This window comes from Scyliorhinus torazame, chromosome 9, assembly GCF_047496885.1.
Source record: "Scyliorhinus torazame isolate Kashiwa2021f chromosome 9, sScyTor2.1, whole genome shotgun sequence".
NCBI classification, from domain to species: domain Eukaryota; kingdom Metazoa; phylum Chordata; class Chondrichthyes; order Carcharhiniformes; family Scyliorhinidae; genus Scyliorhinus; species Scyliorhinus torazame.
Genome location: NC_092715.1, coordinates 88628329 through 88656302, shown reverse-complemented (window position 1 = coordinate 88656302; position 27974 = coordinate 88628329). Strand labels below are relative to the sequence as shown.

General features: G+C 43.1%; 1 protein-coding gene across 12 annotated transcripts in view; it reads left to right on the top strand.

The window, feature by feature from the left end:
• The window catches only part of mef2cb (myocyte enhancer factor 2cb), a 425410-nt gene that overhangs the window by 217323 nt on the left and 180113 nt on the right, over positions 1-27974 (top strand). For all 12 annotated transcript variants that reach the window (XM_072516239.1, XM_072516247.1, XM_072516242.1 and 9 more), the window contains one exon: positions 1968-2151. In XM_072516239.1, coding sequence (XP_072372340.1) covers positions 2098-2151 — 54 coding nt within the window. In that variant the 5' untranslated portion in view covers positions 1968-2097. The remainder of the gene's footprint in view (positions 1-1967; positions 2152-27974) is intronic.

Sequence of the window (27974 nt, the reverse complement as noted above, 5' to 3'; positions counted from 1 at the left end):
TTTAATGTGGTCTACTATGCTATAATCTGTGAACTGAACCAATCTGTACAATGCTTCATACAGTGGTAAAACCTTTGAGACCTGATGTTAATCAGGGGCTGTGGGGAAGGACAATAACTTAGTAGAATCTCCTTAATTTTGCTTTGCATGCCATTCCTCAAAAACAAGACTCTGTACTATTATGTAATTTTATATATTAGAATCATAATTGTTGGCACCAGAAGTATTTTTGCTTTGTTTTGGATTTATCCCAAGGCAATAAAGGGCTGATTCTACCCCTTCCCCCGCTCAGCAAAATGTGATCCTAGTGTAAGTAACAAACTCAGATCCAGATGACATTTCAACCACAGCTGACTATGTCCTGCACAGTATTGGGCTTACCAGTAAAGGTTGGGTGACATCAAGGACCCTGGGCAAGAGGATTTTGGTAAGTCAGTTGACCTTTAAAAATGGCAGACGGAATCCAGATGCATCTCCTCTTTTTTGACAGATCCAATTTTTGCTGGTGGGGATCGGGGAGGGGCATGATTCTCACAGGCAGGAAGCCTGAACTCAACAATTTCATTTGGGTTTGGTGCTATGTTCAAACAGAACCCATTTTGGCTGGTCCAATGGCCTTACCCATCATGTGTGAGACACAGATTGATGGAATGGATCTAATCCCTCTTGAAAAGTGGATAAGATCTGTATAACTGTCATCAGAGTTTTTTCTAAATGCCCTGCTCTTTGAAAGTAACACAAAAAACAGGCTACAGCTGTCAATGAAAGTTTAAAAAGTCCCTGCTGGATTGCTTTGATTGACAGGGGTAGATTAGAAAAAATGTAGCATCAGGTCGTGCAATTTCAGTTGCGTTCTTTGTTAACATTTTGCCAAGGGCTATTGTGGCATTATGACTGCTTGTCTGAGTTTCAAAAGCTATAATTACCTCAACAGGGATTTCTGAGTTCCTTGTTTGATTCACAGCTTAAAGAAACCATTAAATGATTAGTGGCTGAATGGAAGTTTGTTGATATAAGAACATAACTATTTAATATTTAAAAGCTTTAAATGGATTTTGTGAATACAAGGTTTTTTTTTCAGGATCACGTGTGTAGGAATGAGAGCTGTAATCTTTGAAGTTTATTGTTCTCATCTCCACATGGTTCCTAAGGTCTGCCCACTAAGTTAGTGGCTATGGGTACGAATTGAGGGTATGAGTGGCTGTGGAGGTGGGTGGGAAACATGATTGGCATCAAGTTGGCATTGTGGGTATGAGGGGCCATGGATGGTTGGATGGGATGGTGAGTAGGTTTGAAGGGCGAGGGCTAGAGGGCCGAACAACTTCTAAAATTGAAACAAAGTTTTCTAACCAGCCTGCCTTGGCACTCGCTCACCTCTTAAGTGAATCACTCCTGAAAGTATGATCTGAAATTCCTTCAGTTACAATGATAATGATTACACCAGGATTGCACCGGTTCGTACACTGCAGTGCTCTAACCCTGACAGAAATTGCTCGATCAGTGGGAAGGCGTCTAATTCATATGAGGCAGGAAGGCTCAAATGCCACCATGTCATGTCTTTTCTGATGTAATCTGCTTCAAGTGGCTGGAATTCCCACCACCGTGGGAAGATTGTCTTGGGTCTTTCCCCCAACTCTGATTTTGCCCTCTTGCGCCCCCCATGAAAATGTCGATCCACTTCTTTAAAATAAAACTGTTCAGATTTCTTTAGGATCTGGCCTGTTTTTCTGATGTGGGGTGCACCACCTTTCTTCTTACTGATATATTCCTGCTCATTTCTGTGCCATTGGATTGGGAATGCCTGGAGTGGAGTGCTGCTTCCCCAGAACACCTGCCCACCCTCTCCAGCATCACCATTTTTTTGAGATTGCACCCTTAACCTGCAAATGGAATCTGCCATATATTTTACCTTGCTCACGAGTTGAAGGGTGTCCTGTTTTACAGATTTTGTTTTTATATATACACAGGGACAGATGCAAGAATCTGTGAATTGAGCGAAGTAAGGAGTGAGAAGAAAGAGTTGTATTGAGAAAACGGGACTGAGTTAAGGTCAAGAGTACAGGACTTAAAGAAGAGGAGAGAAGAGAAACAGCGAGGATGGGGAGAAAAAAGATTCAGATCACGCGGATTGTGGATGAACGAAACAGACAGGTGAGTGGCAAATACAGTTCCTTTTACAGCAGACATTACAGGGACTCTATGAAAGATTAATTTCCATTTTGTAGTACTGAAAATTACTTGTGTTCTTTGTCTTGTTTGTACATTGAAGAATCACTAAATTTTTATACATCATAAGCAACAACTGTTGCAATGGCTTCCCATGCACTAATTATATTAAAGTGTCAATTGAAAATAACATTTAAAACTATCTGCTGAATATATTGATTTTAATAGTTGCTGGTGCAAGTTACATAATAGGCTGGATTCTCCGTCCAGCGACGCCGGAATCGGGAAACACGATCGGGCGGAGATTTGCATGTCAACCGAAAATCGAGGCAGGCGCCCGCCGGAATGCCATGCTCTTGAGCGGCGTGAATGCGTTCCACACTGCACTCCGGCATGAGCATGCAAATTATGCAGTAAACGGTGTTGGCATATCATTAACGGGCCAGACCCAGCAATTTCCAGGGACCCCGCGATTCTCCACCTGCACCAGGAGGAATTACCGACGGCGAGGTTCACTTGTTGTTTTTAAAATTGTGAAACAGGCGCTGTGGCTGCTGAGAGAAAGAAGGGGGATACGAAAAGTGTCAAACATTGCTACAGTATGCTGACAGTTATGCTGCTGGCCGGGGGGGGCGGGGGGGGGGGGGGGGGCGGGGGGGGGGGGGGGGGGGGCTTCTGCCAGGTTTGGGGGGAGTAGCCTGGGGTGGCTGTGAGGTGGGGTTGGGTGGACAGGCATTGACCTCCATTTCCACAGCCTGCAAGGCAAACATGGTGCTGCGCCTGCTGCTGACTGCCCACTGCGAACTTAGCACCGCGGGTCAAATGGGTGCCTCCCCAGGCCACCCCCCTAGGTACCCTCTGGTCTCAGCCGACCCATCAATGGGAGGGGCAGCTTCAGCGCAACCAGTGCCATCCTCTTGGCTGAGATGAGGGTTTGTGAACATAGAACAGTACAACATAGTACAGGCCCTTCGGCCCACGATGTTGTGCCGACCATTAATCCTAAACTAAGATCAACCTAACCTACACCCCTTTAATTTACTGCTGTCCATGTGCTTGTCCAAGAGTCGCTTAAATGTTCCTAATGACTCTGACCACCCACCACTCTCTGTGTAAAGAACCTACCTCTGACATCTCCCCTATACCTTCCTCCAATCACCTTAAAATTATGTCCCCTCGTGATAGCCATTTCCGCCCTGGGGAAAAGTCTCTGGCTATTTACTCTATCCATGCCTCTCAACACCTTGTACACCTCCATCAAGTCACCTCTCCTCCTTCTTCGCTCCAGTGAGAAAAGCCCTAGCTCCCTCAATCTTTCTTCAAAAGACATGCCCTCCAGTCCAGGCAGCATCCTGGTAACTCTCCTCTGCACCCTCTCCAAAGTATCCACATCCTTCCTATAATGAGGTGACCAGAACTGGACATAATATTCCAAGTGTGGTCTAACCAGTGTTTTATAAAGCTGCAGCAAAACCTCACGGCTCTTAAACTGAATCCCCTGTTAATGAAAGCCAACACACCATACGTCTTCTTAACAACCCTATCAACCTGGGTGGCAACTATGAGGGATCTATGTGCATGGACCCCAAAATCCCTCTGTTCCTCCACACTTCCAAGAATCCTGCCTTTAACCCTGTATTCAAATTCAAAATGAATCAACTTCACATTTATCTCGGTTGATCTCCATCTGCCACTTCTCAGCCCAGCTCTGCATCCTGTCAATGTCCTGTTGTAACCTGTAACAGCCTTTAACCATATCTGCAACTCCACCAACCTTCGTGTCATCGGCAAACTTACAAACCCACCCTTCCACTTCCACATCCAAGTCATTTATAAAAAACACAAAGAGCAGAGGTCCCAGATCAGATCCCTGCGGCACACCACTGGTCACCTATCTCCAGGCGGAATACTTTCCATCCACTATCACTCACTGTCTTCTTTCGGCCAGCCAATTCTGTATCCAGACAGCCAAATTTCCCTATATCCCATGTCCCCTGACTTTCTGAATGAGCCTACCATCAAATGCCTTACTGAAATAGATATATACACCACATCCACTGCCTGCCCTTCATCAATGTGTCTCGTCGCATCCTCAAAGAATTCAATGAGGCTTGTGAGGCATGACCTGCCCCTCACAAAGCCATGCTGACTATCTTTAATCAAACTATGTTTTGCTAAATAATCATAAATTCCATCTCTCAGAATCCTTTCCAGTATTTTGCTCACCACAGACGTAAGACTGACTGGTCTGTAATTCCCAGGGATATCCCGATTCCCTTTCTTGAACAGGGGAACAACATTCGCCTCCCTCCAATCATCTGGTACTACTCCAGTAGAGAGTGTCAATGCAAAGATCATTGGCAACGGCGCAGCAATCTCCTCCCTTGCTTCCCGTAGTAACCTTGGGTATATCCTGTATGGCTCAGGGGGCTTATTTTATCCTGATGCTTTTCAAAATTTCCAGCACATTCTCCTTCTTAATAGCAACTTGTTCGAGCCTATTAACCTGGTTCACGCTGTTCTCACTCGCAACAAGCTCCCTCTCTAGTGAATACTGATGCAAAATATTCATTCATGCAGCTCCTGCTTGTCAGTCTCTCCAGTGCCCGATCTCAACCCCAGCGAATCACATGCCAGCGTTGGTTGGAATTTTGCTCGTTCCATGTGGCGCCTGTGCTAGCCCATTAGGATGTCTTGATTCACTCCGGGACCAGCGCCGCTTTCAAGGCTGTAGAACTCACGCGATTCAGTCCTGGTGTCAGCACTGTTTAGCACAGGGCTAAATCGCTGGCTTTGAAAGCAGACCAAGGCAGGCCAGCAGCACGGTTCAATTCCCGTAACATCCTCCCCGAACAGGCGCCGGAATGTGGTGACTAGGGGCTTTTTACAGTAACTTCATTTGAAGCCTACTTGTGACAATAAGCAATTTTCATTTTCACTTAGTTTCTGAAACGGGGAATGCAGCCCAATAAGTGTGCCACTGAACTGGTTACTGGAATTGATACTGATTTGAATTGTAACTTCCTCTCAGTTTCTGAAGTGTGAATCCCAAATATATGTGCTACTTATGTTAGTATGCACTAAAGAAAATAATTGCTTTTTCATTACATTATGAATTTCTTTAAGCAATAAAATCTATTCTAAATGAAGATATGGGCAGTAATACTTTATGCCAAAACAATTGAAAGTTCTCAGAACAAATTAAAAACAGCAAAGCTGTTCAATTTTCAGGCAACCTTCCTTGCGTTCCATTGGAAAAGTTAGATTATATTAGTTTTAACATGCTGTAATTGCTTGGAGGGTATCTGAGTAAATCAGGAGGAGGAGACAATCAAAGTACTCTCCACTCAGTCTTTTATGTTTTATTAAAATCCTTTCCTCCATTTATTTGTTGATTCATTTAATCTCTCTGATGTTATAATGTCTATTTCTGTATCCCTCTGAACACTGTTGTGAAAGAAACCAATCAAAGCACAAATTTCATTTCCATCGTTGGATTAATAAAACAACACTTTGTATAGGGATTGAACAGCTCTAAGGGAAAAATTATGTTTAAAGAACAAACCAACCTAGGATTTATGATGGATACATTCTATGTTTTTCCCTGTAGGCTGATTATTTCTTCAAGCCAAGTCAGAAAGCAATAATGCTGCCATTATCCAAGTGCCTCATTGCTTGCTTTAAATAGTTTACAGTTGGAAGCTGAAATTAAGGCCTTTAATGCTCGTTTATAAATCATTATTTCTCTCTCAACCAATTGACTGCGTCATCTGGGAGCTCAAAGGTATATCTTATAAAAATTTATAGTGAAGAGAAACAATGTTTGTTTTGATACTTTTCACATGTTTCTGTCTCTTAGTTATCCCTTATAATGTGGACATAGGAGTGTTACATTGGAACAAAGGAGCAGTAGTTTATTTAAATGCCACAGTGGTTTGGGAGTTGATGACATTCACGTCATCCACCAAATTCTGCAAAAAAATGCAAATATAAAGAATTTTGTACTTTAAAATAATTAATCAAACACATTTCGAGTTCTTGGGTGGAATTCTCTCAAAAAGTGACTAAGGGCAGGATTCTCTGGTCATCCAGCCACGTGTTTCATGGCGGTGTGCCGTTCGGTGGCGGCAGTATTCTATCTTCTCGCCACTTGTCAATGGGATTTCGCATTGAAGACACTCCACCCCCAATCTACAGGTGGGGGTGCACTGCCAGAGGGAAAAGCGAATCCCATCAGCCGGAGAGTTGTTACCTAAGTGTCATTTAGACCGTGGGCACGATTCTCCATTTGGGAGATTATAACAGTGTGGATCTCACCGACAAAGCCAGTCTGAAACGCCCAGCCATACCCACCGAAAATTAGACTTCACGGGCTGCATTCTCCGTTTCAGAGGCTAAGTGCCGGCTAAATGGAGAATGCGTGGGCATTTTACGATGCCAAGATCGACACCGAACCCTCACCGATTCCAGGACCAGTGAGGGGCGAGCAGCGGTGCCGTGTGAAACTCCCGGCTCCCGTGCCGAAATTGGCCGGAGAATGGCCGGGTCCGTGGGCGTGCATGCGCATGGTGACAATCTGTTGCGCCACACAACATGGCACCGGACATGCGCGGACCCGACTCGCCAAACATGTCCCCATAGGCCACCTCGCCCACCCCCACCAATCCCCTCAGCCCTCACGGAAGCCCCTTCCGGCCAGCGACATGGATCCCGGCAGAGTGTGGCGGCGCTGGAAACACGTCAACCGCGCCGTCAGGAACTCGGTCCATCGGGGGCGGAGCATTGCGTTGCCATGGCGTGCGACGTCATGATACCATTTCGGAGGGGGTGGAGACTCGAAAACCGCCGTAAAACCGGCGCCACCCAAATTTGGGCATCAGAATGGATTCTCCGCCTGATCACCAATTACATTATCGGCATTGGGCAATGAAATTCCCATTTAAGACAGAGACGTGGAGTAATTTCTTCTCTCAGTAGATGGTTAATCTTTAGAATTCTACTCCACAGAGTGCAGTGAAGGCTGGGTCAAGGAATATATTCAAGGCAGAGTTTGGCATAGTTTTAGGCATATTATTGATCTACAAGGGAGAGAGATCAGCAGGAAAGTGGAGTTAAGGCCACAATCAGATCAGCCATGATCTTATTGAATGCCAGAGCAGGCTCAATAGGACAAATGGCCTACTCATGTTTCTAATTGTCCTAATTTTATGCCTGGTTAAAAATGTTAATCTTCATAGAGATTAAAGGGACAATTTCCTCTGAGGCCTCTGCCCCAGCTCTGCTACTTCAGAATTTCCTGGGAACCCTGAATGAGCATTTGTGTCTACATAGAGACCTATGGTTGCACTCTGTGTGTCGAATGGGGCCCAGGAATGATCAAAAATAATAATTAATTGTAAATTAGGATTGGGTCACTGTCTGTGCGGAATCTGCATGTTCTCCCCACAAGTCCCAAAACATGGGGAATTAGGGGAATTGGGTATTCTGAGTTCTCCCTCAGTGTACCAGAACAGGCACCGTAGTGTGGCGACTAAGGGTTTTCACAGTAACTTCATTGCAGTGTTAATGTAAGCCTACTTGTGACACTAATAAAGATTATAAAGATGGGTCCACATTTTTTCTGCTCCCTGTGACCTTCTTGTCTTGATGTTTTACAGCTGTTGTGCTCTAGGCCTGCATTTGCATTCCTATTTCCACCCCTTTGCTGTCATTCCCTGTGTAAAGCCTTCCTGGGGAATGAGCCTGTATTGGGAGGGCCAGAAAAATTAGGTATACCTTGAGTAAGACGTGCTTGCCTGGATCCCAGTGGAAGGATGGAGAAGAATATAATTAGATTAGATTTAGATTTATTGTCACGTGTACCAAGGTACAGAGTAAAGTATTGTTCTTTGTACAGTCCAGGCAGATCGCTCCATACATGAAAGTATAGAACGTAGGATAAGTACACAATGTAAATACGGAAACAGACATTGGATAATACATACGGAATATTAGTCCTTCAGGAGTGCTTTCTCATAGTTTTTAGCACAATCTCTGTATGCACCATTGATAGTTTGATGCTCTTCAATTTGCAGTGTGTAAATAAAAGTTATTCAGATGATAATGAACTAATTCATTTGAAATAAAAACAAAGAGAATGCGATAATAATCTTTATTAGTGTCTCACGTAGGCTTACATTAATATTGCAATGAAGTTACTGTGAAAATCCCCTAGTCGCCACACTCTGGCGCCTTAACAGAGGGAGAATTTAGGTTGTCCAGTTCACCTAACAAGCACGTCTTTCGGGACTTGTAGGAGGAAACCAGAGCACCCGGAGGAAACCCACGCAGACACGGAGAACATGCAGACTCCGCTTAGACAGTGACCCAAGCCGGGAATCGAACCTGGGACCCTGGCGCTGTGAAGCAACAGTACTAACATTGTATACCGTGCCGCCCATAAAGTCAAAATAGAGAATGTGGGCATCGATCCCACTACCTCTCACATGCAAAGCCACTTGAGCTAATTCCCCCTAGAAATGGACAGCATGTCAATTAGTCTCTATAAGAGAAAGATATATTGATGTTTTAGGTAAAGAAATAACTTGCATTTGTATAGTGACTTTTGTGACCTTGGATTATTCCAAAAGTGCTTCACTGCCAATTAAGTACTTTTGGTGAAGTGATTGTTACAATGTAGATAAACGTGGCAACTAGTTTTTGCATAGCAAAGTCCCACAAATAACAATGCGATAAATAACAATATTATCTGTTTTAGTGATCTTAATTGACCAAGATAAGAGAGAACTCCCCTGCTTTTCTTTAAATATTGCACTGGACCCTCCACATCCACCTAAGAGGACAGAAAGGCTTTCATTTAACATTCTGACTGACTGTGTACCATTTACCTTGTATTGCACTAAAATGTCAGCCTCAGTTATGTGCTCATAGCTATGGAGTGAGTGTTGAATTTATTTGGAGTGCATCTTGAATATCTTTGAAGTGAATCTTCTGAGCTGCAGGTGAGAATGAGGTGAGTCAACAGTGACACATCATTATAATTGATGCACATTTCCAAAATTTTCTCTTTTATTTCAGATCTCCAGTCACAATTTTTCTTTTCATTTCCACTTGTTCATTTGTGTGTCAGTTTGGTTTAGTTGGTCGCAATTTTTGCCTCCAAATCAGAAGGCTGTGAGATCAGACCCCATTTCAGGACCCATACATAATCTAGGTTAATGCTTTAGTGCAATACTAAGGGAGTGCTCATAGTTAGAAATACTCATTTTTGAATTAGATGCTTTCTGCCTATTTAGGTAGCTGCTAGTTCAAGAAGAGCAGAGAATTGTCCAGGTGTTTTTTTTTTAAATTTAGAGTAGTCAATTATTTTTATTTTTCCAATTAAGGGGAAATTTAGCATGGACGATCCACCTAACCAGCAGATCTTTGGGTTGTGGGGGTGAAACCCACGCAGACATAGTGAGAATGTGCAGTGACCCAGGGCCGGGATTCGAACCTGGGTCCTCAATGCCGCAGTTCCAGTGCTAACCACTGCGCCACATGCCGCCCTGTCCAGGTGTTATGATACCTCCCTGAACCAACATCACCAGAAGAATCTTGCTTGCCATTTGTGGAACATTGCTATGTGAAAACAAATAGCTGCAATGATTGTCCAAATGACAACAGTGACTATACTTCGAAAAGCAATTATTTTAGTGTTAAATGTTTTGGGACTTCCTGAGGATGTAATAAGGTGCTATAATTATTAATGCTTAGACCTCAGAAGGACATTTTAGATATTCAGTGGAACTTAAATTATTCCTTCTCCATTATCACAGAAATTTGGGGAATGTTGGGAGACCAATGGGAGTTGCATTAGCCAGCAATTTGTCTTTCTTCACTCACATCAGTTAAAGGTGGAGTTTATCTACATGTGGATTTGCATTGAGCCTGCATCTTTCTTATTGGAACCTAACTGTTTGAAGAGGTAGGCACTAGTAATTTTTAAAATGGCAAATCTGCTGAGGTCAAAATGCTGTGACTGCTGACATGATCACGGACGATGAGTGCGTACCATCCCCAAAGTTCCTCAGAGTATAAATTAAATATTTGGACATGTCAAGCACAAGAGTCCTAATGGGGGTGGAAGATCAGATGGGATCCTGAAAAATCAGGTCACCATCCAGAAAGAAATTCTGTTGGAGTCACGAGATTGCAGCACTTCCATCTGCTCTACACAAGGCTTTGAAATTTGCAGGAGGTGCGAAAGGCATGAGAGCATTCCTCTGAGAATCCATTTAGCTCCAGCCCCCAACCTACCCAACAATCCAGACAGCATGAGAACCTCAGTTAAAGATCATTTGGAGACAAATGTGGGACTCCGGTCTTATCAAAGGGGCTGATTGGTAATTGTAACAAAAAAACATTTCAACCAGTGAATTGGTTGACCTGAGAGCAACCAACGAACATTTGATTTTATATGTTGCAGACAGGAGTGATGCAAACAAGAAAGAGGTTTGTATTGGAGTCACTATGAATAGAAATTAAAGATGTAAAGAGAGATTGTTAAATTGCTGGGGCTGGACTGCAGACCTATAATTGTGGGAGGGGAATGGAAGAGGAAATCTGTAGACCGAAATGAAGAGCAATATGAAAGTTATTGTTCTAGATTATAATTACCAACTCATTGATTGGGATAAGAAGAGAATGAACGGAGAAAGTGAACTGAAATTCCTAAGATATACACGGAGCTTTTCCTTCCAGCTTTACGCTTATGGCAGAGAGGCATTGCATGGTCAAGTTATGAATAATGAAATAGATCTTGGCATTATGCAAATGAGAAAGATGAATGAGTCAAGGTGGATAGAGATAATGACACAGGATAAGAGATCACAAATGAGATTTTTTTATCAATGAGCTTAGGAGTTGCAGAATAGAAATATGGCAAAAAAAAGATTATTTTAAGTTTCAGAATGATAAGGAAAAATAAACAAATTAAAAACTAACAAATCTAAGAAGAGGGTTATGAGGTCTGTACGTGTGATTAAAAATGATGAAAATAGAGAGAATGAGAAAGTAAGGAAAGAGGTTAAAAAAGAAGAGGAGAGAATCTTTAAATAACATTAGAAAGACAGGTAAAAGATTCTGCCAGTTAAATGTGAAGAGGAATCCTGAGAAGCTGAAATTGACAGGCCATTTTGTAAACACAGAGCTAAAACCTGAATTGTTTAGAAGGGAGATGGGAGATGAATGAAAGTACCAGAGAAGAGAGCAAGACCAGAGGGGAGGTAAAAGAGCAGTGGCAAAAGCAGCAGCAAGAGGGAGAACAAAACAAAGCAAGTGGGGAGATAAAAGCGCAGAGGCAGCAGCAGTGAGAGCGAGAACAGTGTGGGGCAAGTGGGAGCGTAAAAGAGCAGGGCAGCTGCAGCAAGAGTGAGAACAGTTTGAGTTCAGCAGGGAGCATAAAAGAGCAATAGCACAGCAGCCAGAGCAAGACCAATGGGAGGTATTTGGGTTCAGAGCCCACCAACGGTGTTCAAAAAATCTTAGTATGACGTCAAAGGGAAGTTGTTAAGTGTTTGCTTGGTTAGTATATTTCTCTTTCCCCTCACTAAACAAAGCGATCCGTTCAAATTTGCTCCATGGAAATTTAAAAATGTTCATTTGGGGTTGGTATAACAGTAAGTGAGTTAATAAGTGCATAAGCAGAGTGAGTCTCGGGATATTCATTGAAATAAACAGTTTAAACAGGGTACCACCATGGAACAGAGATTTTTTACATAGTAGATTGATGTTTGAGACCTGTTGCTGAGAATTGATTTTGGATGAGAGTTTCATACGAGCATACAAAGTAACAAATTAGGAGCAGGATGAGGGCAGTCGTTCCCTTGAACCGACTACACCATTCAATGAGATCATGGCTGACCTGATTGTGGCCTCAACCACACATTCCCGCCTACCCCTGGTAACCTTTGACTCCTTGTTAGTCAAACATATGTTCCAGGTGGAGGTCACCCCACAAGCAGTGAGAGTTGAGGATAGTAGGTGTGTGACATCTAGAAGAGTAGGAAAGGTCAGGTATTATAGGAATCTTCAAGTTGTGTGCTAATTTCAAACTGATATTATAGTTAATGACTGCTGAAAGTGACAATGCCCTGAGGAGTACCGCCCATACCATGGCATCAATGGGAAAGGGACCATGCAGAAGGGAGCCACAAGAGTAGAAATGATCTTGTTATAGGAGATTGCATAGTTAGGGAGAAGGGTGTGGTGGTATGTATTGGGGGTATTAAGGTACCCTGTGATGCCGAGAGGCTATTGGTGGATAGACACTGGATCCCGATTGGAACAGCCGCCTGCTGGCTCCACCCAGTAAGGCGGAGTATAAGAGCCCGGGTTCTCCCAGCAGCCACATTCTGTAACTGTGCTGCTGGGGAACAAGTCTGCGTAATAAAGCCATCGTTCGCATCTCGTCTCGTGAGTGATTGATTGTGCTACAATGGGCAGGTTTTTTTGTAACCATAATTGTCAATCCAGCATGGTATGTTGCCTTCCTGGTGCCTGAGTAAAGGACATCACAGAAAAGATGCAGAATATTCTGCAGGGGAAGGGAGTGAGTCAGAAGTTGTGGTGCACTTTGGTACCAATCACAGAGTGAGGGCAGGTATTGAGGCTCTAAAGTCAGATTTTCAGGATCTAGGGAGGAAATTAAAAAGTAGGACTCAAGGGTAATAATCTCTGGATTACTCCCAGTGCCACATACTAGCCAGAGTTGAAATAGGAAGATAGAGAATATCAATGTGTGGCTTGAAGAACAGTGCAGTAGGGAGGGCTTCACATTCTTGAGGCAATGGGACCTGTGCTGAGACAGGAGGCACCTAATCAAAAATGATAGCTTGAAGCTCAACAGGACTGAGGACAATGTCCTCATGGGGTGAGGTGGCGGGGGAAATCGCAAATCGCTCGTGGTAATTTACCAATTTTCGCTGGACTCTGGGGAAGACATTCGACAAGGTGCCACACAAAAGGCTGATGCATAAGATAAAGGCTCATGGCTCTACGAGTAATGTATTGGCATGGATAGAGGATTGGTTAACTGACAGAAAGCAAAGACTGGGGATAAATGCGTGTTTTTTTGGTTGACGATCAGTGGCTAGTGGTGTTCCTCAGGGGTCAGTGTTGGGTCCGCAATTGTTCACAATTTACATAGATGATCTGGAGTTGGGGACTAAGTGTAATGTGTCATAGTTCCCAGATGGCACAAAGATGAGTGGTAGAGCCAAGTGTGCAGAAAACATTGAAAGTCTGCAGAGGGATATAGATAGCCTAAGTGAGTGGGCAAGGATCTGGCAGATGGAGTTCAATGTTGCTAAACGTGAGGTAATCCATTTTTGTAGGAATAACAGTAACATGGACTACTATTGAAATGGTAAATCATTGCAGCATGCTGCTGTGCAGAGGGACCTGGGTGTCCTTGTGCATGAATTGCAAAACGTTGGTCTGCAAGTGCAACAAGTAATTAAGAAGGCAACTGGGATTTTGTCCTTCATTGCTAGAGGGATGGAGTTTAAAAGTAGGGAGGTTATGTTGCAGATGTATAGGGTGCTGGTGAGGCCACACCTGGAGTACTGTGTACAGTTTTGGTCTCCTTACTTGTGACAGAATGTACTGGCATTGGAAGATGTGCAGAGGAGATTCACTAGGTTGATTCCGGAATTGAGAGGATTAGCTTATGAGGAGAGACTAAGTAGACTGGGACTATACTGATTTGAATTTAGAATAATGAGAGGGGATCTGATAGAAACATATACAATTATGAAGGGAATAAATAGGATAGAAGCAGGGAGGTTGTTTCCACTGGTGGGTGAAACTAGAGCTAGGCGGCATAGCATCAAAATAAGGAGAAGCAGATTTAGGACTGCGTTGAGGAGGAACTTCTTCACCCAAAGAGTCATGAATCTGTGGAATTCCCTGCCCAATTAAAGTGTTGAGGCTACCTCGTTAAATGTTTTTAAGGCAAAGATAGATAGATTTTTGAACAGTAAAGGAATAAAAGGTTACCATGAGTGGGCGGGTAAGTGCAGCTGAGCCGACAAAAAGATCAGCCATGATCTTATTGACTGGATGATCAGGCTTGAGGGGCCTGATGGCCTACTCCTGCTCCTAGTTCTTAGGTTCTTATGTAGCATATAGAAGCAGATATGGTGTATAATGTGAGAGAGGACTAGACAAAAAAGTGGTACCATATTAGATAGGAACAGATTAAGAAAGACTATGAAGATTGCAAAGATTGTGAATGGATGTAAATGTACAAAGAATTGCTGAATAAAGCTGGTGAGCTACAAGCACAAATAGCCACATGGTAATATGATGTAGTGGCAATAGTGGGCTTAAAGATGGCGAGGACTGGGTCCTTAATGTACAAGGATATAAAAGATAGAGAATATAAAAAAGAGGTGGTGTGACAGTACTGATTAGGGAATATGTTGCAGTGTTATGTCCTTTAGGAGGTCTGGCCAAAGTCAATTTGGTTAAGGTTGAGAAGCAAAAACGGTAAAATCAAGCTACCTGGGTATGCTATAGGCCTCCGTGGTGAGTGAGAGATTGAGGAACAAATCGGTAGGGGAACCACAAAGATGTACTAGACCCATAGTGGTGATACTGAGGGACTTTAATTACCTAAATATCAATTGTGATAATATTAAGAGTAAAGGGTAAGGAGGGGGAGGAATTTCTGAAATAGGTTCAAAAGAATGCCCTTGATCAGTATGTCATTGGCCTAACTATAAAGGAGGCATTTCTGGATGTGTTACTCAGAAATTAGGTGGACCAAGTGGCTGTTGGGAAACATTGGGTAAGAGTGATCATCATATCATAATGTTAGGTTTGCAATAGAGAAGAGCAAGGAGCATTCTAATATATGACTTTTAAATTGAAGAGGGCTAATTTCAAAAATGGAACCAGAAACTGACAGGAAAATCTCCCAAGGTGATTTTTAAGGAAGAGTTGCTAAGTGTACAGACGAGGTACCTTCCGACAATTGAGCCTAAAACAGTACTCCTTGGATGACGAGAGAGATATAATTTATAATGAAACAAAAATTGTGTACAATGTATGTCAGGTGAATTCTTCAAGTGATAACCAGGTCAAACAAAATAAGTTGCAAAGGGAGGTGAAGAGGAAAATATGGCTGGCAAGGAAAAGGTATGGGAATAGAATGACAGTCAACTTAAAAGGGAACCCAAAGATCTTCTACCAGCATGCAAATAGTAAATGGATAGTGACAGGTGGACTGGGTCCTATTGAGGATAACACAGGTGATATATGCTTATAGGTGCAGGGCAAGACGAGAATACTTGATGAGTTCTTTGTACTGGTGTTTACTAAGGAAGAAAAATCTGGCAAAATATCAGTAGAAGTGTAGATAATGGTAAAGAGTACGAACAGGATTGAAAAAGAGAAGGTACTAGAAAGACTAGCTATGCTTAGGATAGATAGGTCACCTGGTCCAGATGGCTTGCATCCCAGGTTACTAAAGGAAGGACTTGCCTTTATCTTTCAGTCATCCTTAGACATGGGAGAGGTGCCAGAGGATTGGAGAAGGGCAAATGTAATATCCTTATTCAAGAAAGGGCGTAAGTACAGTCTTAGCAGCCACAGGCCAGTTGACATCAGTAACATTTTTGAATCCGTAATCGGGGTGAAAACATCAACAGGCACTTGAAGATGTTTGAATTAATTAAGGAGGGCCAGCATGGATTTATAAAAATCAGATCGTGTTTGACTAATTGAGATATGTTTCATGAAGGAATAGAGAAGTTTGATACAGGGAATGTGGCGAATGTTGTCCATGTGGATTTTAAGGAAGTGTTTGACAAAGTACCACATAAAAGGCTAGTTAATACAATTGAGGCTTATGAAATAGTTGGGTCCGTCTTCTATTAGATTAAAAATTGGCTCAATGAGAGAAAGCAGTGAGTTGTGAGAGATAGTTGTTTTTAGGACTGGAAAATGGCAGGGAGCAGTGTTCCCCAAGGGTCAGTGCTCAAGCCACTGCTTTTTTTTTTGCTGTAAATAAATGACTTGGATCTTGAAATGCAGAGTAAAATTTCAAAATTTGCTGATAGTAGCAAACTAAGGATGAGTAGCAAATAGTGAGGACAATATGAATTTCCTGCAATAGGGCAAAAATAGGTCAGCAGAATGCAGAATGGGCAGGTAAGTGGCTGATGGAATTCAGTACAGAGGAGTGTGAGATGATTTTGGCAGAAGGGACAGGAAGAGGCAATGTCGACTTAATGGTTCATGTGCATCATGTCCATGATTCATGTGCATCGATCTTTGAAATTGACAGGACATTTTGAGAGAGTAATTAGCAAAACTTCATAAATAGAGGCAATAAGTACGAAAGCAAGGCGGTCATGTTGGTAAGTTCTGGTAAGGCCCCAACTAGAGCTTTGCATCCATTTCTATTCATTACATTTAAAGAAAAATATGAAAATCTTTGAGTGGGAGCAGAGAAGATTTTTAAAATATCGGAATGGTTCCAGGGATGGCGGGTTGTAGTTGCAAAGTTAGGTTGGAAAGGCTGAGGTTGTTTTCCTTAGAGCACAGCAGATTGAGGGGCAATTTGATAGAGATTATTATAGGCTTAGATAAGGTAGACGGAAAAAATCTTCCCATTGGTGGATGGTAGAAGGACTAGAGGACACAGATCAAAGATTTTTGGGATAAGATGCAGGGGAAACATGAGGAAGAGTCTTTAATGCTGCAAATGGCAACAATCTGGAACTTGCTCCTTACAAGGGGAGTGAAAGTGGAAACGATCAATGATTCCAAAAGGAAATTGGATGGGCACTTTGATATAAACTTGGAGGGCTATGGAGATCGAGTGAGGGAGTATGACTGACTGGTTTGCTTTGTGGGAAGCTGACATAAATTCGATGGGCCAAATAGTCTGCTTCTGTGCCATAAATGACTGACTCTATGGCTCTATGCAAATTTAGTCAAAGGATGCCAAAGTGGCAGAACCTAATGGGAATAAAAGAAAAGCTTGGAAAATAAATCTGAAATAAAAATCATATAGCTTGTTTTCCAACTTTGAATAGGGAATACCATATGCTTTTGAATGATTGCAAAACAGTTGTTGAGGATCAGCTGATGGGAACAGGAAGAGCCAAGCAGAAGGGCCAAACTCACTAGGTAATACCACAGGATTCCTGCCAAATTGGTGTCTGACAGAATAGATCTGATAAAGGTCAGGATTCAGATATGTTGGGTTCCAACCTTACCTGAGAAATTCAGGGGTTGTGTGGGGTGAAAGGGGCAGATGCTCCATATGCTGGGATTCAAACTCTTAATGTATTTAGCAATACACAGAAGCCTGGTGTTACCCGTGAAATCAAGCATAGCGGCCTCTGGAGGTCCCCACCATCTTACACACAGCTTCTCTTACACGGGGTGCTGAAAAGTGAGGGAGCCACACACCACCAGTGATGGTTAGATTTCCAACTCAAGGAATAGATAACCTACTGATGTGATGTGGAGGCACAAAGATTGACTGACTGGTTTGATAAAAATGAAGCATCCTCACACAGACCCTGTCAAATTTGGAGAAGCCAGCACTGGAGGGCACCTACAAGTGCACGCCTGACACTACTGACAGAATTGAAGCCCAAACATCTTCAGGGCCAAGTACTTGTATAACAGTTATCTTAGCCATGAGATTTCACCCTTGAAGTCACTTCTTAGTGTCTTTTATTATTTATACTACACAATGTTTCCATTTTCTTCCAGGATGTTATGCTGTTATTGTCAATGTTGCTGACAACCAGTATGGTCCATGAACTTGATGCTGGATGATGTTCACACAGGGCCGTAAATCCACAGACTTTCCAGCATAATTGCATCATGTCAATTGGAACTGTCAGAAATTAGTTTGTAACCCAGATATGCCTTGCCTTTGCTTTCCCTCAACTGCGCCTCCTAGCAGCTGGTAAGGTCAGGTGTACCCAGCCTCTGAATATTTTATGTGGGGTGGCTTCATTTGGGGGTTAAGGCCCTGACTCCTCAAAGAGTGTGCATGACACTTTCTTATATTTTCAGAGATCACCATTGTCATGATATGCAGACATGCACATAATGAGATACAGACAGGCAGCTAATGAACACAGAGAACAGGACATAACCAATCAGCAGGCAGAACACTTGGTTACTCTGTTTGATTGAACCAGACTAGCTCTTAGCCACGTGCTGTAGGTGTTATGTGATATATACACCAGACTCACTCTGTAAATGTGTCCAGTGGAAAGAGGCGGAGTGTGAGTGCCTCGTGCCTTTTATAGTGGGAAACCACCCCCAAGTGTTCTGCCTGCTGATTGGTTATGTCCTATTCTCTGTGTTCATTAGCTGCCTGTCTGTATCTCATTATGTGCATGTCTGCATATCATGACAACCATGTCCAAGGGGGCACCAGTTTATTTTCTGTCATGCTGAGCTGCAGTTTATGGCCTCTGCACTGCTCGCCTTGTGGCATGGGCACCCACCATTGGTAATCAAGGTTGGGAACTTCCCTTGGACCTGGTACTAACTGAGGATTCCAGTGGCACTTATGCTGGGCTGCAACCTCATTCTCCATGCACTAATAGCCATACAATATTGTGATATCATTACTCTCAGTTAATTAGATAATACTTGAATACTATGAAATAGCAACACATTCTGGAAATAGAATTTTGCTGGAAACAAATGCAGATTTTTTTCTTAATGAACTAACTGACAACACTGTGAGATATTTCTATGCTCTGGTGAAGGTGGAAAATGCAAATAACAAATAAGTAAAAGTTCCCAGTATAGTATACACGTACAAAGTAAACTGTGAATCTGGATATTTATAAAGATTTGACTGACTTGATTGAATGTTACTAATCTGACCATGGGAACAATATGATTGAGTAATCTTACATGCCATTTATTTGTAGTAACCATTGTTCGTTAGTTTCTTACTGTTCAGCATTTTAAGTTTTACGTTTCACTATATGCAGTACCTTGACTTCATGTCTTTTTTTTAAGGCTGGTAATGAGTCCAAGAGTCAGAGCGGTCCAATCAATATTGCGCTAATTTCCGTCTGACTTTTGAAAAGTTCTTTGACCGTTCAGTTAGATTCTGTTTATGTTTATCTATCTAAAATGAGGAAAGATCACCAGCTTCAACCCAACCTCAGCTGATTTCAACAACATACATCCTATCAAACCCTTCAGAGAGGCAAAAAAGGCAGCCTTTTGCCAATTCAGGTATCCTCTAAGAAAAAAACGTTATCTGAACCTTTATGGAAAATCATTGCAAGATCTCCCCTTCCCCAGCATAGGATCCCAGACCCACTAATTATTTTCTGTAATAACCTGCTCTTACCTTCCTTATGCTGCGATAACTTCAACACACAGAATTCCAGCTGCTGCTTCTTAAAGAACCACAGGAGTGGTTTTTCATTACCTCAGCTGGAATTATATTTCAGAGGTTGATAAACTGCCAGTTTCTCTCTCCCAATGTCCTTAGTTTCTGCGAGTGCTTCTGAATTTTACTTGATTATAATCGGAATTCTCCGGCCGTTGGGATTCTCTTTTCCCGCTGACGGCGTGGGGTGATTTCAATGGAAAATCCCATTGACAGCGGGATTAGAGAATCCCGCCGCCAACGAATGGCGCATCACCGAGAAACACGCAACTGGGGACCGGAGAATCTCACCCTTTATCACCTCAAGCAATTTACTTAGTGGTCTGATTTTATGTCTTTAATAATCAAACACTTGGATCAGATTTTCTAAGTCTATGACTATTCCATTAGTATAAGTCAAACGAGACCAAAATTACTGGGGGTTTGTTCCACATGTATAATTATAGCAGAACAGATACCCACCTTCAATAGCCACAGGCAAGAATGTCTAACCCCCCCCCCCACCAGCCCCCTCCAGATCCTAGAAATGAGACCATATGCATGTTAGCAAAACCAGGGCACCCATGCCTGCAGGACTGCATCAGTGGTCTCAATCTGACTGGAGAATTCGAGCAGCTCCGTGTCATTTTTATTTTAGCTCTAGTGCTTTCAATCATGAAGTGGGCCTCTTGGAAAAAGGTTAATTGAGTTTCTGCCACCATGATTACTTTTCCCTTGTTAAAATGCCATTCAAGGCTCTGACTGCAATTCCCCCTCTGAATCAGAAGGCTCACATCTCAGTCTAGGTATTTGAGCTTGAATCACCATTCAGTGAAATATTGTGAGAGTGCTGCACTGCCAGAGATGCTATTCTTCAGAGAAGATGTTAATTTGCTTGGACAAATAGGAGCAAAACCAATAAAGGAATGTGAGGAATCACAATTGTACTGAAGAATTGTACTCCGCTACTAGCTGCGCCTTTAGCCATGCTATTCAAAATCAGCTACAACACTGGCATCCAACCAATAATGTGGAATATTACCCAGGTGTCCTGTCCACAAAAAGCAGGACAAATCCAACCCGGCGAATTACCGTCCCATCAGTCTTAACACTAATCACCAACAAAGTGAAGGAAGCGAACGTCGACTGTGCTATCAAACAGTATTTACTCAGAAACAACCTACTCATTGACACTCATTCCACCTGGGCCGCTCAGTTCCTGACCTCATTACAGCCTTAGTTCGAACATAGATAAAATAAGTGAATTCCAGAGGTGAGAGCGACTGCCCTTGACATCAAGGCCACATTTGACCATGTATGGCTTCAAGAAGCCCTCACAAAACTGATATCAATGGGAATTAGGGCAGGAAATTCACCATTGATTGGTGTCATACCTAGCAAAGGAAGATGATTGTGGTTGTTGGTGGTCAGTCATCTCAGTCCCAGGACATCACTGCAGGAGTTCCTCAGGGTAGTGTCCTAGGCCTAACCATCATCAATGAACTTTCCTCTATCATAATGTCAGAAGTGGGGAAGTTCGCTGGTGATTGCACAATATTCAGTACCATTTGCGACTCTTCAGATGCTGAAGAAGGCCATGTCCATATACAGCAAGACTTAGACAAAATTTAGGCTTGAGTTGATAAGTGACAAGTAACATTCATGCCACACAAGTGCCAGGCAATGACCATCTCCAACAAGAGAGAATCCAACCACTACCCCTTCACATTCAATGGCATTACAATCGCTGAATCCTCCATTAACAGCATCTTGGGAGTTACCATTGACCAGAAACTGAACTGGACCAGCCATTTAAATACTATAGCTACGAGATCAGGCCAAAGGCTAGGAACTCTGCAGCAAGTAACTCACCTCCTGATACTCCCCAAAGCCTCTACCATGTACGAGGCACAAGTCAGGAGTGTAATGGAATACCCTCCATTAGACTGGATGAGTGAAGCACCATCAACACTCAAGAAGCACCAGAGAGGACACATCAGCCACTTGATTGGCATCCCATCCACCACCTCTGATTGTGGGAGGCAGTGGCGTAGTGGAATTGTCACTGGACAAATAATCCAGAGACCCAGGGTAATGATCTGCAGACCTGTGTTCCAATCGCATGACCACACATGGTGACAAAATCTGGAATTAAGTCTCATGATAATTGGGAAGCTTGAAAGTATATTGCCACTCCTTAGCTGTCACTAGGTCAAATTCTTGGGACTCCTTCCCAAACAGCACTGTGGATGTAGCTACACCAAATGGACTGCAGTGGTTCAAGAAGGCAGCTCGTCACCACCTTTTCAATGGCAATTAGGGATCGCCTACCAGCGATGCCAATATCTTGTGAAATAATTTTTTTTTAAATTTGCTTGAGAGTTCTATGCCCACCAGACCACATACTTGTGCCCGGGTCCGCTGCTTTCTTTTTAATCTTAAGTATTTTAACATGTCTTGTGATGAACTCTATAGAAATACAAGTTGTTGCAAGTCACAAATATTTGGAGGCCATGAGAGTTTCTATAAATATTGTGTGTCAGTTTTGGAGGAACTGACATGAACGGCAGTGTCATTGGCAGTATATTTCTTTTCTTTTCTCTGGAACTTTAATTTTCCTGTCCTCTCTATTGTTCTCTGGCTCGTACTCTTTCTCTCTCACCCCATTTTCTTCTCCTCTGCATCCACTATTCTCTTCTTTCAATGGAATAAGTTAAAAAAAGTGGCTGTTTGAATTCCACGCTGGTAACAGTGAAGTGGAAGAAAATTAAAACATTTTTTGGAAACCTGGGTAATGGGGAAGAGCAGATTTAGGATTGAGTTCATATTAAAAACAACAGCCTAAATTGATGAGGTTACTAGGGGGACATAGGTTTAATGTGCGAGGGCAAAGTTTAGAGGAGATGTGCGGGGGAAGTTTTTTTCACAGAGGGTAATGGTTGCCTGAAACTTGCTGCCGGAGGAGGTGGTGGAAGCAACTATGATGGTGATGTTTAAGGGGCATCTTGACAAATAGGATGGGAATAAAGGGATATGGACCCCGGAAGTGTGGAAGGTTTTAGGTTAGACGGGCAGCATGGTTGGCGCAGACTTGGAAGGCTAAAGGGCCTGTTCCTGCGCTGTACTTTTCTTTGTTGTTTGTTCAGGTTATAAAAGGCATTGAATACCTGGTTTTATACAGCCTATATAATGTAAAAGCTGAGATATCATAATGGACCTCAAAAAATCATCAATAAATTACCAGAATATGGTGTGTGGTATTGGTCTCCCCAGATTCTTGAATGATTCTTGAATGAAAAAATACAGAATATGTATAAAGACTTGAAACTTTTGAGTTATATTTATTAGAACAGTGAATATTACAAGTTGCTTTGATACAGGTATTCAAAATTGTGAAGGAACGGAAAGAGTAGATAGAAATAAATTGTTTGCAATAATAAAGAGATGGGTTGTAAGGCAGGGTGAAGCAGAAGGCAAATGGGGTGTAGGATGAATTTTGTACATGCGTGTTTCATGAACATTTAAAAGTGCAGCTGCACATAAGCAGGAACAATTGTCTTCATTGTTATTTCCAAACCCAATTTGTGGGACTCACAACACATGAGGATGGAAATTTTCCCATTGGGCAGATGCAGCATGGGTTCATCGGCAGCACAATAGCACAAGTGGTTAGCACTGTGGCTTCACAGCGCCAGAGTCCCAGGTTCGATTCCCTGCTGGGTCACTGTCTGTGCGGAGTCTGCACGTTCTCCCCGTGTCTGCGTGGGTTTCCTCCGGGTGCTCCGGTTTCCTCCCACAGTCCAAAGACGTGCAGGTTAGGTAGATTGGCCATGATAAATTGCCCTTAGTGACCAAAAAGGTTAGGAGGGGTTATTGGGTTACGGGGATAGTGTGGAAGTGAGGGCTTAAGTGGGTCGGTGCAGACTTGATGGGCCAAATGGCCTTCTTCTGCACTGTATATTCTATGTTGTAAAGGGCAGGTCATGCCTAACTAATTTAATGGAATTTTTTTAGGACATTACCAGTGCGATAGATAACGGGGAGCCAATGGATATGGTATATCTGGATTTCCAGAAAGCTTTTGACAAGGTGCACACAAAAGGTTGCTGCATAAGATAAAGATGCATGGCATTAAGGGTAAAGTAGTAGCATGAATAGAGGATTGGTTAATTAATAGAAAGCAAAGAGTGGGGATTAATGGGTGTTTTTCTCGTTGGCAATCAGTAGGAGTGGTGTCCCTCAGGGATCAGTGTTGGGCCTACAATTGTTCACAATTTACATAGATGATTTGGAGTTGGGGACCAAGTGCAATGTGTCCAAGTTTGCAGACGACACTAAGATGAGTGGTAAAGCAAAAAGTGCAGAGGATACCGGAAGTCTACAGAGGGATTTGGATAGGTTAAGTGAATGGGCTAGGGTCTGGCAGATGGAATACAATGTTGACAAATGTGAGGTTATCCATTTTGGTAGGAATAACAGCAAAAGGGATTGTTATTTAAATGATAAAATATTAAAACATGCTGCTGTGCAGAGAGACCTGGGTGTGCTAGTGCATGAGTCGCAAAAAGGTGGTTTACAGGCGCAACAGGTGATTAAGAAGGCAAATGGAGGTTTGTCCTTCATTGCTAGAGGGATGGAGTTTAAGACTAGGGAGGTTATGCAATTGTATAAGGTGTTAGTGAGGCCACACCTGGAGTATTGTGTTCAGTTTTGGTCTCCTTGCCTGAGAAAGGACGTACTGGCGCTGGAGGGTGTGCAGAGGAGATTCACTAGGTTAATCCCAGAGCTGAAGGGGTTAGATTATGAGGAGAGGTTGAGTAGACTGGGACTGTACTCGTTGAAATTTAGACGGATGGGGGGGGATCTTATAGAAACATATAAAATTATGAAGGGAATAGATAGGATAGATGCGAGCAGGTTGTTTCCACTGGTGGGTGAAAGCAGAACTAGGGGGCATAGCCTCAAAATAAGGGGAAGTAGATTTAGGACTGAGTTTAGGAGGAACTTCTTCACCCAAAGGATTGTGAATCTACGGAATTCATTGCCCAGTGAAGCAGTTGAGGCTCCTTCATTAAATGTTTTTAAGATAAAGATAGATCGTTTTTTGAAGAATTAAGGGATTAAGGGTTCTGGTGTTTGGGCCAGAAAGTGGAGCTGAGTCCATAAAAGATCAGCCATGATCTCGTTGAATGGTGGAGCAGGCTCGAGGGGGAAGGTGGCCTACTTCTGCTCCTAGTTCTTATGTTCTTCTGAGGTACCCTTTGCAGAGGTTCAGAAGTTCACCGACTTGCCATAAATATTCAACCATTTTAAACACAGATATGAAACTGATAGCCAAGGGAGTTGAAAGGTGGGGCCTGTGGCCTTACAAGGGCATATACCTTTGGCCCTTCTGAACTGGGCATCCAGGCGTGAGGAAGGAGAGTATGACAGGTAAAGGTATGAGTGTGCATCATGCCAGAGAGGCTGCAAAATGGGAATGGCACCATCACATATTTGCATCCTCGAGGCACATGAGCAGGAACAACTTGTGGCCAAAGAGAGGGTAGAAGTCCAAGAGTTGGAGGCAGTGGAGCATTTACCAGGCAGGACAAGAAAGAAGATGAGAACATGGTTTTACCCCAAAGTAAAAATGTACCAACTTTGGCGATCATATCTGGATACGACAGAAAACCAGTGCAGAAGGCTCAGATTAACCCAGAAATTGGTTACTTAGATATGTGCTATAGTGCAACAAGATCTGGCACCAGTCTGCCAATCCACATGCCCTCCCAGTGGCACTTAAGGTCACAGTGGCTACGAAATGTTATGCTGCTGACTCTTACTAGGGGTCAGCCGCAAACCTCGGTAGCATTTCACAATCAGCCGCACAGGAGTGTATCAAAGCAGTTACAGATGTCCTCTTTGATCGGGTGGGTGAGCACATAAACTTTCCAATGGATCTTGTGTCACAGATCAAGAGGGCAATAGGATTTCAGAATTAGCAGCATTCCATCAAGTACAAGGAGCTATTGACTACACCCATATTGTCATAAGGGCACCAAGTCACCTACCTGATACCTTCAAAAACAGGAAATCCTTCCATCCATGAATGTGCAATGGTGTGTGACTAGATCAAGATGTTCCTGCATAAATGTGCACAGTACCCTGGAAGGTATCACAATTCTTTAATACTGAGGAATTTTCAACGATCTCAGCTGTTTCAGACACCGATACTGTGATTAGTTTCTGGGGGACAAGAACGTGGCTGTTGATCCCTTTTCGGAGGCCTTGCAAGAAGCCTGAAATGCTTAGAATGCAAACATTTGCAAATAATTAAGTCTTTACAGATCCAGAGATAGGGGTAACCCCTGGTTAAAGAGGTGTGAATTGTCTCAAGCCAGGACAGTTGGGAGGATTTCGCAAGCCCAGGCTAGATGATGGGGGATGAATGTAATGCAACATGAATCCCAGGTTCCGGTTGAGGCCGCACTCATGTGTGCGGAACTTGGCTATAAGTTTCTGCTCGGCGATTTTGCATTGTCGCGCGTCCTGAAGGCCGCCTTGGAGAACGCTTACCTGGAGATCAGAGGCTGAATGCCCTTGACTGTTGAAGTGTTCCCCGACTGGAAGGGAACATTCCTGCCTGGTGATTGTCGCGCGATGTCCGTTCGTTCGTTGTCGCAGCTTCTGCATGGTCTCGCCAATGTACCACGCTTCGGGACATCCTTTCCTGCAGCGTATGAGGTAGACAATGTTGGCTGAGTCGCATGAGTATGTACCGCGTACCTGGTGGGTGGTGTTCTCACATGTAATGGTGGTATCCATGTCGATGATCTGGCACGTCTTGCAGAGATTGCCATGGCAGGGTTGTGTGGTGTCGTGGTCGCTGTTCTGAAGGCTGGGTAGTTTGCTGCAAACAATGATTTGTGTAAGGTTGCACAGTTGTTTGAAGGCAAGTAGTGGGGGTGTGGGGATGACCTATCGTTTCAGGCAATGGGACCCTGTGTGAGAACCTCTCTGGCTATATCGAGGGCATCTTGAAACCCATCGTACAAGGTACGCCCAGCTTCTGTCGTGACACGACAGACTTCCTACAGAAACTCAGCACCCATGGACCAGTTGAACCAGTAACATTCCTCGTCAGAATCACCAGGCAGGAATGTTTCCTTCCAGTCGGGGAACACTTCAGCATGTTTCTGGAACATACCTCTTCATTCACCTGAGGAAGGAGCAGTGCTCCGAAAGCTAGTGTTTGAAACAAACCTGTTGGACTTTAACCTGGTGTTGTAAGACTTCTTCCTGCGCTCACCCCAGTCCAACGCCGGCATCTCCACATCAAGTAAAACAGGGAATTAATTAGAGACAAACATCGAGAGCAATGATGTGATGTGAATTTACCTATCAGTGGAAAAGAAGTATTTTACACATGTGACTAGAGAAAACAATGCGGCTATAGAGGTGGTAATGTCAAAGTGGAGAAATAAGGAAATTCACACGCACTTGCTAAAAAGCAACTCCACAGGATGAATAACATCAAAGGGAAAGAAATAGTATAACTGTAGAACACTAATGAAGGAAAAGCAATAGAGACAGCTACCATCAGAACTGCAGGCTGCAGATTCAGTCTCCTGAAAGAAAGCAGCCATTTTCTGCCTTTGCTGAACCTGAAGACTATTTCCCAGATGTGGCCACCATAACCGGATTGTGGTAATTATTTGCTGGAGTTACTTAAAATTGGATGTTGTTTGGGAAAAGGGATATCTCAGAGTTCAGGTAAACTTAGATAGTTGGGGACCAAGGGATGGTTTCATGCAAAATTATGTGTGTATAGTCTTGTCCGTCTTGTCATGTGTGTCCTTGTCTTTCTTTTAAGTTAATAAATATTCTTTATTAATTTTTCACACAATGACTGATCTGTTTTTCACTGGTTTGTACACTGTTCCTCACATTATACCAAAAAAAACCACCCACTCCTACGAACCGCTGTTCTAAATTACCTTTCTGGATTGTGGGATACATCTCGCATTTTAACATCAGCGTTGTTCGCAACACTACAATGTGTGCCGCACACCACAATGAGCAAGCTATTGGCATCTTGAAGATGCATTTTAGATGTCTTGACTATTCTGGAGGAGCTCCACAGTATTCCCCTGCAAGGGCCTCCAGAATAGTTGTGTGCTGTATGCTCCAGAATATGGCACACAGAGGGGACTAGAACTTGAGGGAGCAGAAACCTGCCCTATAGCTATGACATTTGAGGACGATGAGAAAAATGACTAGCAGGAAGAGGAGACTCCTATCCATGGTCATGCGGATGACACATCGGAGGAGGAAAAGATGACAGTGGGAGACCACATGATCGACAGGTCCATGACAGATTTGTTATAAGAGGGGAGTCACCACCAGAAGCCTGCAA